The sequence below is a fragment of the Leptodactylus fuscus genome, chromosome 2 (assembly GCF_031893055.1).
Source record: "Leptodactylus fuscus isolate aLepFus1 chromosome 2, aLepFus1.hap2, whole genome shotgun sequence".
Taxonomy (NCBI): domain Eukaryota; kingdom Metazoa; phylum Chordata; class Amphibia; order Anura; family Leptodactylidae; genus Leptodactylus; species Leptodactylus fuscus.
In genome coordinates, this window is record NC_134266.1 from 102,287,251 (window position 1) to 102,304,301 (window position 17,051).

The 17,051-nt window shown below is 40.4% G+C and overlaps 1 protein-coding gene across 1 annotated transcript in view; it reads left to right on the forward strand.

Moving 5' to 3' along the window:
* NAV1 (neuron navigator 1) overlaps positions 1-17,051 on the forward strand; it is a 173,581-nt gene that overhangs the window by 80,448 nt on the left and 76,082 nt on the right. The window contains exons 9-15 of the mRNA XM_075264238.1: positions 737-778; positions 2,724-2,866; positions 7,100-7,267; positions 11,966-12,018; positions 12,187-12,210; positions 12,328-12,405; positions 13,834-13,917. Of these exons, the coding sequence (XP_075120339.1) occupies positions 737-778; positions 2,724-2,866; positions 7,100-7,267; positions 11,966-12,018; positions 12,187-12,210; positions 12,328-12,405; positions 13,834-13,917 (592 nt within the window). The remainder of the gene's footprint in view (positions 1-736; positions 779-2,723; positions 2,867-7,099; positions 7,268-11,965; positions 12,019-12,186; positions 12,211-12,327; positions 12,406-13,833; positions 13,918-17,051) is intronic.

A 17,051-nucleotide genomic window follows, 5' to 3' on the forward strand; every position in this document is an offset into this window, starting at 1 on the left:
TTAACCATAAGTCCAGTGGCAAAAAAAAAAAAAAAATAGTCTTGCTGCTTGTATAGTAAGGAAAAACCTCCTGCTTTGCTGTACAAACCTTCTTTTCTTTGTTGCAGAAAATGTCCCCTGTTGTATATTTACAATTATGAGTATAAAGAGATCAGTTATAGACCGTTAATATGTTTATTCATAGTGTTTAGGTAAGGGGGCATTCACACTTGCGCCCGTGTCCGCCCACCATATTTCCGTCCTAATCCCCAGAGAAACTGCATAAGGGACGGCTTGCCAGCGGTCAGTTTAAAAACCCATTCATTTGAATGGGTTGTTAAAGTAAACTGCTGGTGTCCGTATGCAGCCTCTCTGCACTGAAACTGCATTTCCGACTGTGTCCGTGCAAAAAAAAAACTGTTTCACCGCGGAGGGTCTGCATACAGACACCACCGGTTTGCTTTAAAAACCGTTCCCTATACAGTTTCTCTGGGAATTAGGACGGAAAAAAGGCAGGCAGACACTGGCACAAGTGTGAATGCCCTTTTAGTTAATTTTTTGCCGACCTCTATAATTGTGATAATTGGGAAATCATCCTTTCCACAATATTTATTACATTGGATGCCCATCTTTGAACTAGATCTCTAGCTCTGCTGAGTCCTTTTTATCACACATATCCTCAAAATTGTACACAGTAATACTGCATGTATTGCTTAAACTAAGTTCTTAGTCTTACTCTTCAAATTTACTCCCACAGTTCTGTCCAGGACCGAAACACATTGCCAAAAAAAGGATTGAGGTATGTATTTTTTGTTATTGTAGCACTCAGGGACACCTGTAGCCTGTAATTGGGTGGGTTGAGGCGGTGGGTTGAGGCAATCTATTGTGGTTTGGCAGTGTGTACATAAAATGCTACCATATTTCTCCAAAAATAAGCACTACCCCGAAAATAAACCCTAGCTAGATTTTCCTGGTTTTGAAATACAGTATAAGCCCTACTCCAAAAATACTGTAAGCCCTAGCTAGCTTAACCCCTTCCCGACATTTGCTGTGCAATTACAGCAGATGATGGTTCCTTAAAGATGTCAGCCGCCCTACTACAGAGCTGCTACCATACTGGATCTCTACTGTAATGTACAGCAGAGACCCTGAGTTAATGCCCACGATCAGAGTCCACTGTGATCGTGAGCATTGTTGAGTTTGACCTCTCCCCTCCCTCCCCCAAGTTAGCATAACTGTCCCCAGGACAGGTCAAAACCCCTCTCAGCTACTGTTCTGGGTCTCCTGAGAGGAGACCCAGTCCACTCTGATTGCGGGCTTTCATGAACGTGACCACCCGTCCGTGACCCCCTCCCAAACCCACCCTCCAATTTAGAGCAACTGACCCCTTTCTTGTTGCAGGCCAGGTGAGATCGCCGGATGCAACCTGTTCCTTTGACAGTCGGGAGCCTTATGAAGGGTCCAAGGCCTGTCATAGGAATATTATTATTGAAGGCTTATGAAGGCTCCAAGGCCTATCATATGAGTATTACTATTGATGCTGGTCTATAGTAATGTAGAGAATCTCTCATAAACTGAGATACATTGTATTGCAGTCTATGGGAGGATTGCAGGTTCAAGCCCCTAGTGGGGTTAATTTAAAAAAAAAAAAAAATGTTTAAAAATTAAAAAAACAAAGTATTAAAGTTCAACTAGAATCTTTCTCTAGAATAGATATCAAACAAAAAAAATTATGTAAAACACATACACATTAAGTATCCTTATGTCTTAAAATGCCCAGTCTACAAACTTATAAAAATATTTTTCTGGTGAACACCATAGTGGGAAAAAAAAAATTAAAAGTGCCCAAGTGTTCTTTTTCGCTATTTCGCCTCTTGACTAAAATGTAAATATAAAGTGATCAAATGTGTGACTGTTGTCATGGAAAAAATTAAGACCGCCCTGAAAGTAAGCCCTAGCCCTTTTTTCAGAGAAATAGCCTGTCTTATTTTTGGAGAAACATGGTACCAGTCTACTAGAAAAAAAAAAGGCAGAAGCTGAGTGTGATCGGCAATATAAAGTATCAGGGAAGCTGGTTTTAGCACTTTTCTATCAGAAAAAGAAACCCATTGAAGTCAATGGGAGGCTTTTTTTTTCAGCGCTGAAATTCCACACCAAATTCCTCACCATTTTCCTCCGTGTGAATGGGCCCTAAGGGTCAATGCACACAGAATTTTTTGGCGTGGATTCTGACGCGGAATCCGCGTCAGAATCTGCACAGGAAAAAAAGCCTCCCAATTGACTTCAATTGGTTCTGTTTAATGAAGGGAAGGGCAGTTTTAAGATGTATGCCATTATAGCTAAAATCTGCCCTGGCAGCAGTGTATTAATGAATTATGGTTTATGAAACTATTTTATACTACTGAACTCAAGGCTACTTTTACTCTGTGTATTTTCCTCCTCAGTTTAACACATCAAGAAAGTATACATCCTCTATAGTATACCATGCATTATTTATTTTGATACAATATACTGAATAGACGAGCCCAATGTGCTATTCTGTACAGCAATAATAATAAAAAAAGCTGAAATGCTGTGGTATACCACTGAATAGAAACCTAATTGGCCTCCTTTTAGTGAATGTGGGACAATGGATTAATTTAATGGACCAATACCTCTCCCAAGTGCATCCAGTAAGCTGACAATGCTAACACACTGTGAAAGCAGTAATAGAATTGTATTTGATTGTTATTTTACCATATCAGATACCAGTCACATTCTCAGGATGAACCCAAGGAGAGGCGCCATTCACACACCATTGGGGGCATTCAAGATAGTGATGACCTATCTCCTCTACCTCCACCTTTGCCCCTTACTAATGTAGGGAAACCTCCCTTAGCTTGTTTGGGTGAGTTTGAGATTTGTTATTTTTGTTTTATCTTTAAAATAAATAAAAATAGATGTGATCATTTTATGATTATGCAGTGTCTATGTTTTTTATAACAGCAACGTCAGCAATTATGGCATAAGTTATCTCAAGCTTTGAATAACCGTTTGGTAAAAACGTCAAAAATCAATCAGAAATTTGATGCACAATTTTTTTGTCATAATTTTCCATAGAATTCTGGAGAATTAAGCTTTTCCTTTTCTTTCTATGTGTTCTTGTAGAGAATGATTCCATTACGTTTAATTATGTGATACTGTACAAGTGGTAGAACTGTTAAAGAATTAGTCCACTTTTTATTTTTAATTTTAAAGTGACCCATTCCAGTTTTAAATTAAATTATACATTTTAATTATATTATACAATTGTCGATATTGTATAAATAACTGAATGAATAATTTGTTGCCGATCTACTTAACTCTGCGGCCCCACAATGCGGAAACGTAGCATTTTTTGTTGCAGATTTTGCCAATTTTGCTGAGCCAAAGTCAGGAGTAGCTTTAAAAGGATTAAAAAATATAAAGGCAACTCTTAGACATTTCCTTTCTGTTGAATCCACTTCTGACTCAACAGACTACAGCAAAATCTGCAACAGAAAGGCTGGATTTATGCAACGTGGGGCCGTGTGACTTACCCCTCGTTCACATCTGCGTTGGTATTCCGTCCGCGGGAGTCCGCGTGTGGACCCTCCGAACGGAATAGCAAATGCAATTGCAAGGGCTTGCAGTTGCATTCGGTATCTGTTCAGGGGGGTCCTCATGCGGACTCCCCCGGATGGAATACCAACGCAGATGTGAAAAGGCCTTAGGCTGCTTTCACATGGCATTGTCAGTGTTTGTAAGTCTAAATTACGAGTGGAGACTACACAGAGATCAGGTATAAAAGCGTGTCCACACTGCGGTTTTTTAACGCAAAGTGGGCATGGGATTTGCAAGAATCCCATCCACTTTGCAATTTCTGTAAAATGCTGCAATTTTTGCAAATCGTGTCGTTTCAGACCCGTGGGCCCCCAGCCTAAGGCTAAGGCGCCACTCAGTGGCCGGGTCAGCTAAAAAGCATTATGGGAATAACTGTGGCGACAACACATCGCAGTTTTTCCCACAGCGCTTTTCACAGAAAGAGGTTTCCTCTCTGCACTTTCTGCTTCCGTTATACGTATAGGAAAACCGTTGTCGTTTCCATAGGTATAATTGACATTCTGTGATTTCTAAAACCACAACCGTTTTGGAAATTGCAGCATGTCGCCATGTATATTTTTTCACAATGTGTGGATGGAATTCATGTATCCTTCACGGCCAAACCACAGGGTTTATGCCACGTGGGGTCCCGGCCTAAGGATGAGTTCACGTGACCACATTGTTGCAGAAATTTCTGAGACTTAGAGGCTAAGGCCCCACGGAGTGGGCCAAAAAACTACACAGGAAAAACTGCGGCAGAAACACATCACGGTTTTATTGTGAGTGCTTTTCACAGAAAGTCTGCAGAGTTTTTCTCTTTTTCTTCTTCAGTTACACCTATAGGGAAAACGCCAGCGTTTTCATAGGTATAATTGACATGCTGCGATTTACAAAATATCACTTCATGTCTGCTGCGGATATTTTTCTGCTGTGCGTGAATGGGATTAGCCAGAACCCTAATCACTTTGTAATTACTGTAATATGCCACAGTTTTTGCCAAGTCGTTTCTGCTGTGGCTATATGGGGCCCCAGCCCCAGCTCTCATTGCTACCAGAACAGTCCCTATGGAACTATAAGCATAGTAAAAAAGTTGGGCTGTTTCTAGCTTGTATAGAAGTTACATTTGCCCACAGATGTTGCAGTTGGACTTGTAAATCATGTACACTTTTAGATCGCCAAATTTGGAATCTCATAAATGATTGATTGGGGATGAAACTTATGACCGAGCAGGCCAATGAAGTGTACAATCTGGCAGAGACTTTCCTGGGAAACCCTTGTTGTGTGTGTGGGTGAACATTTTTCTGTTCACAACATATGTGGCAAGTTGTCTGCAGGATGCTCTGCACATATCACTGAACTGTTAGTGTCCCTCATATTACTAATAGTGGTGATAGACTGTTGTATGTAATGGCTCACCAAATCATCTTACCAGTAACGGCAGGATTGACGTTCTCACCACAAGGCCTAAATACTATAACCCAAATGTTGTTGGATTGCAGTCAAATCCTGGATTTGTTCCTAAAGACAATATGGTATGACAATATGGTATCATAGTAGTTCAGGTTTCTGGCTCACAACACTGTAAATGAGGGGGGACTGTAATTGGCTGTTAATCGCAATACACGAAATGGGCTCTGTGACGTCAAATTTCCTTCCTTCCACATAGAAAGAGTCTGGAAAGAGACAGGCGTGTGTAATGAAGTTGCCACCTGTGTGTGAATGATTGACAAATAATTTCTGGGAGCTGCTTATGCTTACTGGCATATAAAAAATCCTTTCTACTTCTGGTCTATCTGGCCCATCTAGGGCCTGTTTGCCATGTGTGGGTGCCGTCACATAAGCATTGCTCACCATCTAACAGCCAAGTCAGAGTGATGTGTAGTGATGTACAAATTTTGTTAATGTGTGTATTTCTCAAATTTTACACAAGGGGCAGACCGTAGCTGTACAATGGAGGTGGGGCTTAGTTGTATCTTAGGCCTTCTAGCAATTAACAGTTTTATGTGTGCAGTACATGTCTAATATCTAACTGACGCTGGGTTCACACCTGCGTCTGGGGTCTCCGTTCTGTGGTTTCCGTCTTCTACATGCCAGAAGACGGAAACCACAGACCGGGTCCGGCCGTGCGCGGCGGTGAGCGTTTTACGCTCTCCGCCGCGAAACCGGATTTTTTTTATCCGGACACAGAGTACTGCATGTCCGACTCTGTGTCCGGATTATAAAACCCGGTTTCGCGGCGGAGAGCGCAAAACGCTCACTGCCGCGCACGGCCGGACAGCTTTCTCACCCATTCAAATGAATGGGTGAGAAAGTCTCCTGCAGGCTTCCGTCTCCTGCATCTGTTTTATGCAGGAAACGGAAACCTGCAATAAGGACCGACGACGCAGATGTGAATGAGCCCTGAGCTCACTATATGTGTCTAATATGTTAGTAAGGTATGTTATATTAGTCTGTGAGGGACATACTGTATGTGTCTAATATGCGTGTGACATAAGTGCTGTATTTGTCTGATATATAAGTAATGTGTGAAATCAGTGGCATGTGCTATTGGTGTCTAATATCTTAGGCCTCATGAATAAGATTCCACAATTATGGATAAAAGTACAGGTTCATTGATTTCTGTTGGCCTATACACATGTAGTTTTTCCGTGCCAAATACAAGGACCGGAAATTATGAAGTATGACCTTTTTTGCCCACATTTGCAGCACAGACTAGCAGACAGCACAGCACTAGCACAGTGCAGGGAATCATACAAGTTTTTTGTGAATCCATGCTTGCGGATGACAAGTAGACAGATTGTAGATCAGTATCTGGATAGTAAAAACCAGTATAGTCATGTGCAGGAGGCCTTGGTTGTGTGTGTGTGTGCTGTATGCGTATACTGTGAACAGTATACTTCCACTTAAGTGACAGTGCTGATGGCTTAGTGCTTGTTTCTCATTACTGGCTTTATGACTTTGCAGGTTATTGCACATTTAGTTATGAGCTAAAACCAATTATGAAATGGTGCTTTCACTTAAAGAGCCTTTCTCCACCTCTATCAAGTCCAGCCCTTTACATCAATTAATAGCTGCTGCTCCACTAATTCTGGATTAGTTGAAACTTTTTCTCTAGCTCCCACCATTCCTGAGCAATCAATGCTGTATCTGTGGAGTCTGATGTGCTTTTTAGGCCCTGTACTTTCAGGAGAGTGGTGTCGGGCAGGAGCAGACAAGGAGTGTGATTCTGAGCTCTGACACTACCTACCTCTGATTGGAAATCTAAATAAGTCCCCCTACCTGACACTGATCTTCTGACATTACAGAGCTTAAATGGCGTATCAGAAACCAAAACTAACTGTGCTTAGTACTCCGGAATGGTGGGGGCTAGAGAATCTAGTTTCCATTGGAATCAGTTGAGACTAGCTTAACAGCCATTTGAAAAACAAATTTTAATCTGAAAAAATCTAGAAAAAATTGGTGCCCTTTAAAATCATACAGTCAATAATCAATGTTTTTGTTTAATATTTTTACCCAACAGTGAGTCCCTCTTCTGCTCCTCGTATTGCTCGGTCAAGCAGTATTCCAGCTCAAGACTCTTCTTTTGAACTTTTCAGTTCTTCAAATTTAGGGAGTTCATTATCTCTTGCTGATCGACCTAAAGGAACAATGACTAGGTCTGGCTCATTTAGAGATCATCCAGATGATGGTAAGTGCATGAATTTTATTTATTTTAAAATTGAAAATTTAGAATTTTTGTAGTTAAAAAGAATTAAGCAATTATTAAAGTCAAGGCAAGACCTACATGGTAAAACTAAATGTAACCTATAATCAGTTTTTTGGCTAGGAAACTATGCATAATTATGAACCATATACACTTTAATGTTCACTTGACATCTTCAGTATGTTTAATTCCCTGGCATCATAAGAAAATAAGAATAACTTTTTTTTTATGTTCCCAAAATCTGTACCTGGGTGGTAAAAGAATGAAATGATATTTTCACAATATATCACATTTATATAGATACCTGATATGCTAGCCTAATCTTAAAGGGATATTCTGAATTAGAGTAGAAAGCAGCTGCAAAGAGTGTCCTATATAGGCAAATAATTTATTGATGTCAATAGGGCAGGAGGGGACAACTGTGATTTGCTTATTAAAAGGCTGCTTACTGTCCGATGACTTCAGACATCAGGCGGTATAGGTCCTAAGGCTGTGAGATCTTTCAGTGTCACTGCAATTTATTCTCCTTCAATCTACTGTAGCAATCTTTGACAACTAGAGACTATGGTGAGACCATAGAAGCAATTTATTAGTGCTTCTGTGTTCTTTATAAGTCACATGGAGCTGAGTAAGCATTACATAATAAATAGAGAAAGCAGTGGAGTTGCTGCCTCTATTGGACTAGGCAGTCACTTAATCTCTGGGTACATACCAATGTAGTAGAGCTGCTGGGTCTTAGCAGACCCAGATCAATTCGCCAGCAAATAATGGAGATTGTTTTGGAGGTTGTTTGTAGCAGCAGCTACTATGGAATAATGCAATAAAAGGAAAAAAAAATGGTAAGACCCCCGGAGGTCTTTTATGAATATATTATGTTACAAAAGCAATATAAATTGAGGGCAACATGGTGGCTCAGTGGATAGCACTGCAGCATTGCAGTGCTGGAGTCCTGGGTTCGAATCCTGCCAAGGACAACATCTGCAAGGAGTTTGTATGTTCTCCCAGTGTTTGCGTGGATTTCCTCCCACACTCCAAAGACATGCTGGTAGCAAAAAATGTACATTGTGAGCCCTAAAAAAAAGCAATACAAATTAAAAAAGAAAAACCAAAACAAAACAATGACAACAAGCCATTTCCATAACCGCCCTCTTCATCCGAAAAGATACATATAATATATCACAATGTTTGTAATAAACTAGGTAACCCATTTTAATAGAATATTTTTTTTGTTGATATGCCAATTAAAAATACTATAAATTACCACAGAGCCTCCCTGCTCTCACATACACAGCAGGCAGTGTTCATTGAGACTTCCGGTGCTCGTTCCTGGCTAATTAGCATATGAATAAAAGCGGTCTCATTCAAAAACGACTGAGGAGATTAAGGCTGGTCTTACATGACAGTAAGTTTAGAATGCAAATGGTCCGCAATTGTGGGTTCTCAATTGCGGACCATTTGCGGACACATTGTATTCAGTGCAGACTCTTACACCACCTGATATTTTATCAGTGGTGTGTTGTGCCGTGACCGTGGGACTGCACTGAATACCGAAGGTCCGCAAAGTCACGGACATCACGGCATGGCAAGGACTATCCCATGGAACGCTATGGGCACGTGCGGATTGACACGGACGTCTGCGGAATGACTTTTTGGCGTGAGATTTAGTGTTGCTGATCAGCAAATTGCAGACCGCAAAAACCACTACGGTCGTGTAAGACCAGTCTAACATACAAAAGGTATATGTGGAATAGCCTTTCTAAAGGCTATGCAAGTATATGCTTAGTTAAAAATGAGGTTTCCCAATGATAGGATCCCTTTAATAACTGGTTCACAAATAACTTTATTTATATAGTGCGGGCATATTCCGCAGCACTTTACAAATCAGAGGGTACATCAACAAACACTATTTGACATTAAAATTTGGCAAAGAAATAACATATCAAACAATAGGAGTAAGGTTATTAATGATCTGGTAGAGTTTTTACAGAGTAGTATATTTGTGGGTGATGTTAAGTTCTGTATAGTAGACATTAGTACAGAAAGATTTAGGAAAGCTGGAAACATGGGCAGAGAAATGTTGATAGATGTAAAGTTATGCACCTGGGCTGTGGAAACAAGTGTTACAATTCAGTATTAAAGAGGACCTTTCACCACTTTTGGGCACATGCAGTGTTATATACTGCCAGAAAGCCGACAGTGCGCTGAGTTCAGCGCACTGTCGGCTTTCCCGATCTGTGCCCGGTGTAAAGAGCTTACGGTGCCGGTACCGTAGTGCTCTATGGTCAGAAGGGCGTTTCTGACCATTAGCCAGAGACGTCCTTCTGCCTCGCGGCGCCTATCGCGCTGTGCTGTGGAGCGGGGAGGAATGCCCCCCTCCCGCTCCTGATAATACTCGTCTATGGATGAGCTGTGTTCCTCCCGGCTCCACAGCACAGCGCGAGTGGCGCCGCGAGGCAGAAGGACGTCTCTGGCTAATGGTCAGAAACGCCCTTCTGACCATAGAGCACTACGGTACCGGCACCGTAAGCTCTTTACACCGGGCACAGATCGGGAAAGCCGACAGTGCGCTGAACTCAGCTCACTGTCGGCTTTCTGGCAGTATATAACACTGCATGTGCCCAAAAGTGGTGAAAGGTCCTCTTTAAATAATAAAATACTGGGTAAGACTACTGCTGAAAAGACTTGGGAATATTGGTGGGCAGTAAACTTAAAGGGTTGTCCATTATAAATCAACAATTTGTGACTAAGTCTCCTATGCTCCCCCTTCCAACTTTCTAATATATCTTTTTATATATATTGTATAGTTTTTCAGTATATATAGTACATTTGTCACTTTGCTGCTGATATAATGGGTCTTCAGTCTATAATCCATATCCTTACTCTTCTTTCTGTGTGCCGGCCCCCCACGTACGGTCGATAGTGCCTGGGAGTCCAGCATACAATACTTACCCAGCTTCTCTTGCTTCCGGTCCAGAGCTGAGCCGTGATGTCACTTCTGGAAATGACATCAGGCCCTGCTTCAGGCAGCGAGGGGGTGGGCCGAGTTAGTTTGGGAAGGGGTAGTAGTCAGCAGGCTAGCAAGAGAGACAGAGAGGGAGCAGGGAGGGGGATCTGAGTGAAGAACAATGCATCATGGTAGTTGTAGGCTAAGATAGCAGGAAGCTACACTAAGTAAACAAATGCAGGAGATGTCAGGAGCTCTCAAAGAAACCTAGAAATTGCTCAGAACACTGCTGAAGGTATTTGGGTGCACTTACTAACCTGTTAATAGCACTAACAGACATTTTGTAAAACAAAATAGTTTTTTGCTTGGAAAACCCCCTTTAATTTTAACAAGCAGTATCAAGATATTCATCTACATTGATACACCATATGGATACAGTGAAACCTCTCCAAAAGACCACTCTTCTAAGAAAACCTTTCTCGTAAAGATTCTTTTAGTGGCTGATTTTTCTCCTATTATACTGAAAGGAAGCTACTTATACTTACACCTCCGTATACAACCCCTGACCGTTTTCTTGTGAGTAAATTTTTCAGTGTGAATCCTTTAAAAGCCCACATCTTTGGAATTATCTACACTGTGAGACCAATGTGGACATAATTGTGTGCTGCACTATGTCACTGGTAGTAGACCTGCAAAAAAGGGAAATTGTCCTTGTCTCACTGGAATAGAGTTGTAGCCAATGTTGTAGCCAATGCAATCTGCCACTGAGGGGCTGAGCATACATGCCAGCAATGCTAATTTTGCCAGGTCTGGGCTACACTGAAATGGCCATTCTTGGGGTATTCCCAGGTGGGCTTAAGGCTGAGTTCACACAAGATATATTTTTTTTTATTTAAATGTAGATTGTGAGCCCCATATAGAGCTCACAATGTACATTTTTCCCTATCAGTATGTCTTTTTTTGGAATATGGGATGGAAATCCATGCAAACACGGGGAGAACATACAAACTCCTTGCAGATGGTTTTTTGCCCATGGCGGGATTTGAACACCAGGGCTCCAGTGCTGCAAGGCTGCAGTGCTAACCACTGAGCCACCGTGTGGCCCCCCCACACACACACACAAGATATTTTGGTCAGGATTTTGAGGCTGTATCCGTCTCAAACTCCTGACGAAAAAGACGCCTCCCATTGAAATCAATGGGAGCCTGTCAGTTCTTTTTTCCGGGAGCTGTTTGTTCCGGCTCCCGGAACATAGAATGGACATGCTCATTCTTCAGGCGGAGTCTCCTCGCGAATCCGCCTGAAGACACTCCCTCCTTCCGACTAGGCCCATTCATTGGACCTAATCTGGAATGGAGTGCACGACTGGATGCTGGTGCACTGCATCGGCATCAAGTCGTAGCTATCCGGTTTTTAGTCCAGAAACCCAGCCTTCTTCATTTATCTGAGTTACTTTCTACATACAACTGTCTACAGAGGGATCTCTATGTAAACAAACAATCTGATTGAAGATAAGGAAGAGGAAAGCAGTTTAACAAGTAGTGAAAGAAACCAATAACCTTAATAATACATATTACAGAGTTTATTTTATTCACACGCACTATTTATGAATAGCTATAGATATAACTGGAGTTATACTTTAAACTTACTATATTTCTCTTTAAAAAGCTGTAACTGTGTTATTTTTTGTTGTTGAGATATGCCTTTTATACTAATATTTTCAACTATTTATTTTTCAGTCCACGGTTCTGTTCTGTCTTTGGCATCAAGTGCATCTTCAACATATTCTTCTGTAAGAACTGACTTTGGTTGCATACATTGCTGCCATTGTAGAAAACATTAAGTTCATTACCAGTGCATGAAAGAACCTCTGCTTGTGCTTTGAACAAGAGCATAGATCTACTAATGCTGTAACCTCCTCTCTGTTTTTTTTCCTTGGCATGCCACACTTTTCTATCAGGCTGAGGAAAGGATGCAGTCAGAGGTACATTTTAAATTCTCTCCTGAGGTGGAGTTTTTTCTTTAGCCGCTCCAGCTTTCTGCAAGAAATAACATTCTTTGTAACTATTGAACTTATTTTTATTTCTATGTTGGCATACAGCAAATTCGGAAACTACGAAGAGAACTAGAATCTTCACAAGAGAAAGTGGCAGCATTGACCTCTCAGCTTTCTGCCAATGTAAGTGCCATAAATTGTAAGAGGACATAAATGATTTATTTTGCTTACTGGCATAGCACCAACATATTCCACAGCGCTTTTACAGACATTGTCAATCACTGTCCCATAAAGGGCTCACAATCTCCATTCCCTATCAGTATGTCTTTGTAATGTAGGAGGAAACCGGAGTACCTGGAGGAAACCCACGCAAACGTGGGATGTTCTCATTTTATAGATGCAAACCTAGGACTGCAAGGCAAGAGTGATGACCACTGAGCCACTGTGTTGCCCAAATAAATTATGATATTCTATTGTAAGGTTATGGAATTGTTTAAATCTGTAGTGTGAAACTAGTCATATGAGTTCATAGTCCATCAGGGGATTAGAACAACAAATTGGAAAAGTGACAAAATGACTGATACAAACAGACCACCTATCTTTTGTATCTGTTATCTTTCACTGCAATGTTAAAAAGAACAGAAGGTTCCTTCCATGTTTTATTACCTACAGCAGTCTGTGGGACTTCTCTCTAAGAGAATGGATATAATTTAAAGTATACTATATTTGCAATAAACCCTTTATTATCCTTTGTTACTTATTTAGTAAAACATATGAAAATGTATATGGGGCCATTAGAGTATAATGGGTCATTAATGATGTCCGACTGCTGCCCATGCCTCCACTGACCCATTTATTTTTTTCAGTGAGCTCGAGATGCAAAATGGATAGGAATAAGACATGTCCTGAGTTTTGCTCCAGGCCCATGTTAATACATGGTCATGTATACACATCCATTAGAATATAATGGGTCAGTGTGCAAGCCATGAAAACACTTTTAGCACACTGACATTGCATGAAGCCTAAGTGTAGTAGAATTTTAAATAAGTAATATAGGTGGCTATCTGAAGAAACACTTATTTATGCTTTACCTGTACAGCTGTATCCTTTGGCAACCTGTATAACTTCTTTTATTTTTAACATTTTGTACATGAGAGCTTGTGGCCGGTCTAAATTATCTGCTATTGATTGTACCCACAAATGTTTTATAGCACAACTCAAGTTTAAAATGAAACTTTCACCTTACAGCTTCATCTATAAATCCTGCACGATTGATAGCTTAGAGCAGGGGTCCTCAAACTCCGACAACGCCGACAGGTGTGCATTTATAATGAAGCTCCTGGGGAGCTCGGGCCAGACCATGGAGCGCACTGCACATTACCTATTGGAGGGCACCGCTCCCGATGTCTGTGCGACCTGCTCTGCCTCCGGCCCACTGTTTAAAAAGTTTGAGGACCCCTGGCTTAGAGTCTTGTATATTTATATCTAATATATTTAAACATATAGTTATATGCCCTCGGTATATCATTTAATGGCATTTGATGTGCTAGAGACATAACCACTAATGACAGTACTAGTTATTTATAGTATTAATATATGTTTCATTTGCAGGCAAATTTAGTGGCAGCATTTGAACAATCTTTAGTGAACATGACTTCAAGGCTACGTCATCTAGCTGATACTGCACAAGAAAAGGTAATTCATACCATCCAATCACAATAAAGAGAGCAGAAGTGGGTAAGAGGAAGTGAACATAATGGAGAGAATTGCTTTGACTTCTGTCTATTCTTCAGTATTGTAAAAAATTAACTGGTTAGCACTCCAAAAATAGAACACCTTGGGCTATTAAAAACCTATATTTTTTCTATTTTTGGAGTACTGACCTGTTCACTTTTTACTTTACTGTTTGTGGTCAATTGCCTATTGACCTAAGATCTTTCACTCACTGTTGGAGTCACTGGTGCTGCCCCTCTTTCTCTTTTAGTATCAATAAGCATATTCTTCTGCAGTTCTTTGTTTTTAGCAACAAAGGCCTAATTTTTTACCTTCACTTAACATCTATAAATGAACAAATAAACTCTATTTGCAACAAAATAATCACAATGAATTCCAATCTGTAGTGATCAGAGCAATCAGGTATCCTTATAAGACAAATAAAAAAATGCATAAAAAGTTAAAAGAAATATAGTGCCAAAAAAAATAAATAAATAAAGTTATAAAGTCCCAATAATTCCCTTTTCCTAAATAAAATGAATTATATAAAAAAAACCATTTTTTTTTTTATAAAAAAACAATACATATTTGTTATCACTGAGTCAGTAACAACCTGTACAGTAAAACAATATTTAAATTACATAATGAATGTCGGAAAATAAAATGGAAGTAATAATTTTTTGCCATCTTACGTTACAAAATTCTACTAATCCTACTAATCCTATCCTACTTCCTACTAATATTATAAATGTGAAAGTGTGTGTTTGGATGTTTGTGTGTTTGTTACTTAATCACGCAAAAACCGCTGAATGGATTTGAATGAAATTTGGCACATATATAGTTTGTAACCTCGCTTAAAACATATGCTACTTTTTATCCTGGTAAATGACATGGTTTCACGACTGTTATGAATTTATGTTCACATACTATATTTACACTGCTCTTGCCAGGAGCTTATCTCAGCTTCTTATAAAGCCAGGTCTGTTATCTCTCTGTGTAAACACTCAACTAACAACACGCTCATTATATGGCGTCCCAGCGAGCTGCTGAGATGCCGGAACAATCATGGGCACAGCACGAGGAAGAAGTTCAGCAGCAGGACAGCTTAAAGGGGTTGTCCCATCACAAGGATCCTATCTATACTGCTTGTTAATGAGAATGTAAGACTTTTCCTAAATACAATGCTTCAGCAAAACTGCTTTGTCTGTCCACTATCTTACTTTATTCAATTTTTTGTGGCCACAGCCCTGACCTAGCTGCTCATGAGTCAAATGATGTATCTGCTGCTCTCAGGGGGGAGGGAGGATGAGCGAAGTGCAGGGAGCGAGCCTGTGTATCTAGCTAATCCTGTGTCTACACCACGTGACCTAGGTCCTGCACTCAGATAGAGGAGCTGCTTTCATTTCTTCTGTTCTCCCAGTTATCAGGCTAGCTAATTTAGCTGTGTTCATTATGGCAGAGACAGGCAATCTCTGTATGTAACACAGAATGGAGTTGCTGCTGCCTGTACTTCATAGTCCAATGTGGGTGGGCGGAGCTACACGCAAATTTGGGGGCGGAGCTAAACGGCAGGTTGCCTGTGAAACCCCGCCCACCAAATGATGCAAGAAACCAGGAAGAAAGAAGATTTTACAAGAGTGAAGACTGCTGAGTATGTGAGGTGGGAATACCCCTTTAAGAGCTGCCGAAACGCCGGAGCAGGCAAACCATCAACGGCAGCAATTTGCTGACTATAGGTGGATCATCGACACCAACAACATGCAGACAAAGTCGCAGGCAGAGGCTAGTATGTTATAAAAAGCGATCAAAAAAGCAATATGTATCTCAAAACAGTACCAATAAAAGCACAGCTTGTCATGCGTAAAATAAGAAAATAAAAATGTTATTCATCTCAGAAGATGGCGATGCAAAAATATTTGATTTCTTTCCCCAAATGGATTTTTGTTGTGCAAAATTAGCATCACATAAAAAAACTATATAAATCAGATATCGCCATAATTGTACCAATCCGCAAAATAAAGGTAACGTTACTTATACTGTATGCTCCATGGCGAAAAATTTAAAAGTTAAAACGCAATTCTAGAATTGATGTTTTTTTTTTATAATCCAGTAAACAAATAGTTGCTAAAAGTGCCCAAAACTGGTGTCTTTACAAATAAACAATCCCTTATATGGCTACATCACTAGACAACGAAAATACATCTTGTATAATTGGATGACAAGCCCCCCCAACATCACAAGATCATTAGAACAAACCTGGCTGCGACGGGGGGTATAAGCCGTGTAAGTGTATATCAGGGGACACCCCAGATTTCGAGCTTATGACGGAAAGGAAACCAGATGTGACCCCCCCCCCCCCCCTTCCCCAATCATAGGAGCTACTGAGGAAATAGGAGGGAATTTGAGGTGATGAGCTAGGTTTGTTACAGAAAGGAGGGGGGTGATCTTGCACTCCAGACTCCCTGGATGCTGTGATTGGTATTGATCACGACAACGCAGGGGTTAAGCTACCAGAGTCAGAAAATACTTCAACTAGTCTCTGGCCTTAGCTGAGTAATACAGTGAGACCTGGAAATAATGCCTGCAGCTTCACAGCCCATACCCCTCTGACTATTTGTGTCCCCCTATCTCCTTATAGAATGAAAGCTCTGAAGGGCCCTCACTCCTACTGTTTTATATGTTGTTTTCTTTGTCACATTGTAATTTCTCATATTGTCTGAGTCCCCTGATTTGTAAAAGTGCTGTGGAATTTGTTGGCGCTATATAAATAAAGTTGTTACTGTTATTATAGTGTTAGTTCTATGCACAGTGCGAGTTATAACAACTTTTTAATGCTGATCATAGCACCTAAGTGATTTTACAGGGAAAGTCAAGATATTTTTTTCTCTTATTAATGAAAAAAATAAAAAAATAAGATAATCTATGGGGAATTTCAGTGTTTTACAGCAACATATATAATACAATATATATACAAGTACAAAAGCTCCAATTTAGAGGCATTGCAGAAACATTAGGTACAAATAAAAAAAAAAGTGCCGCTTTTCACACTTAGGGTGCATTCACAGGATGTAACGTTGCACGTGATCTGGCACGTATACACGTACCGGCAGATGACG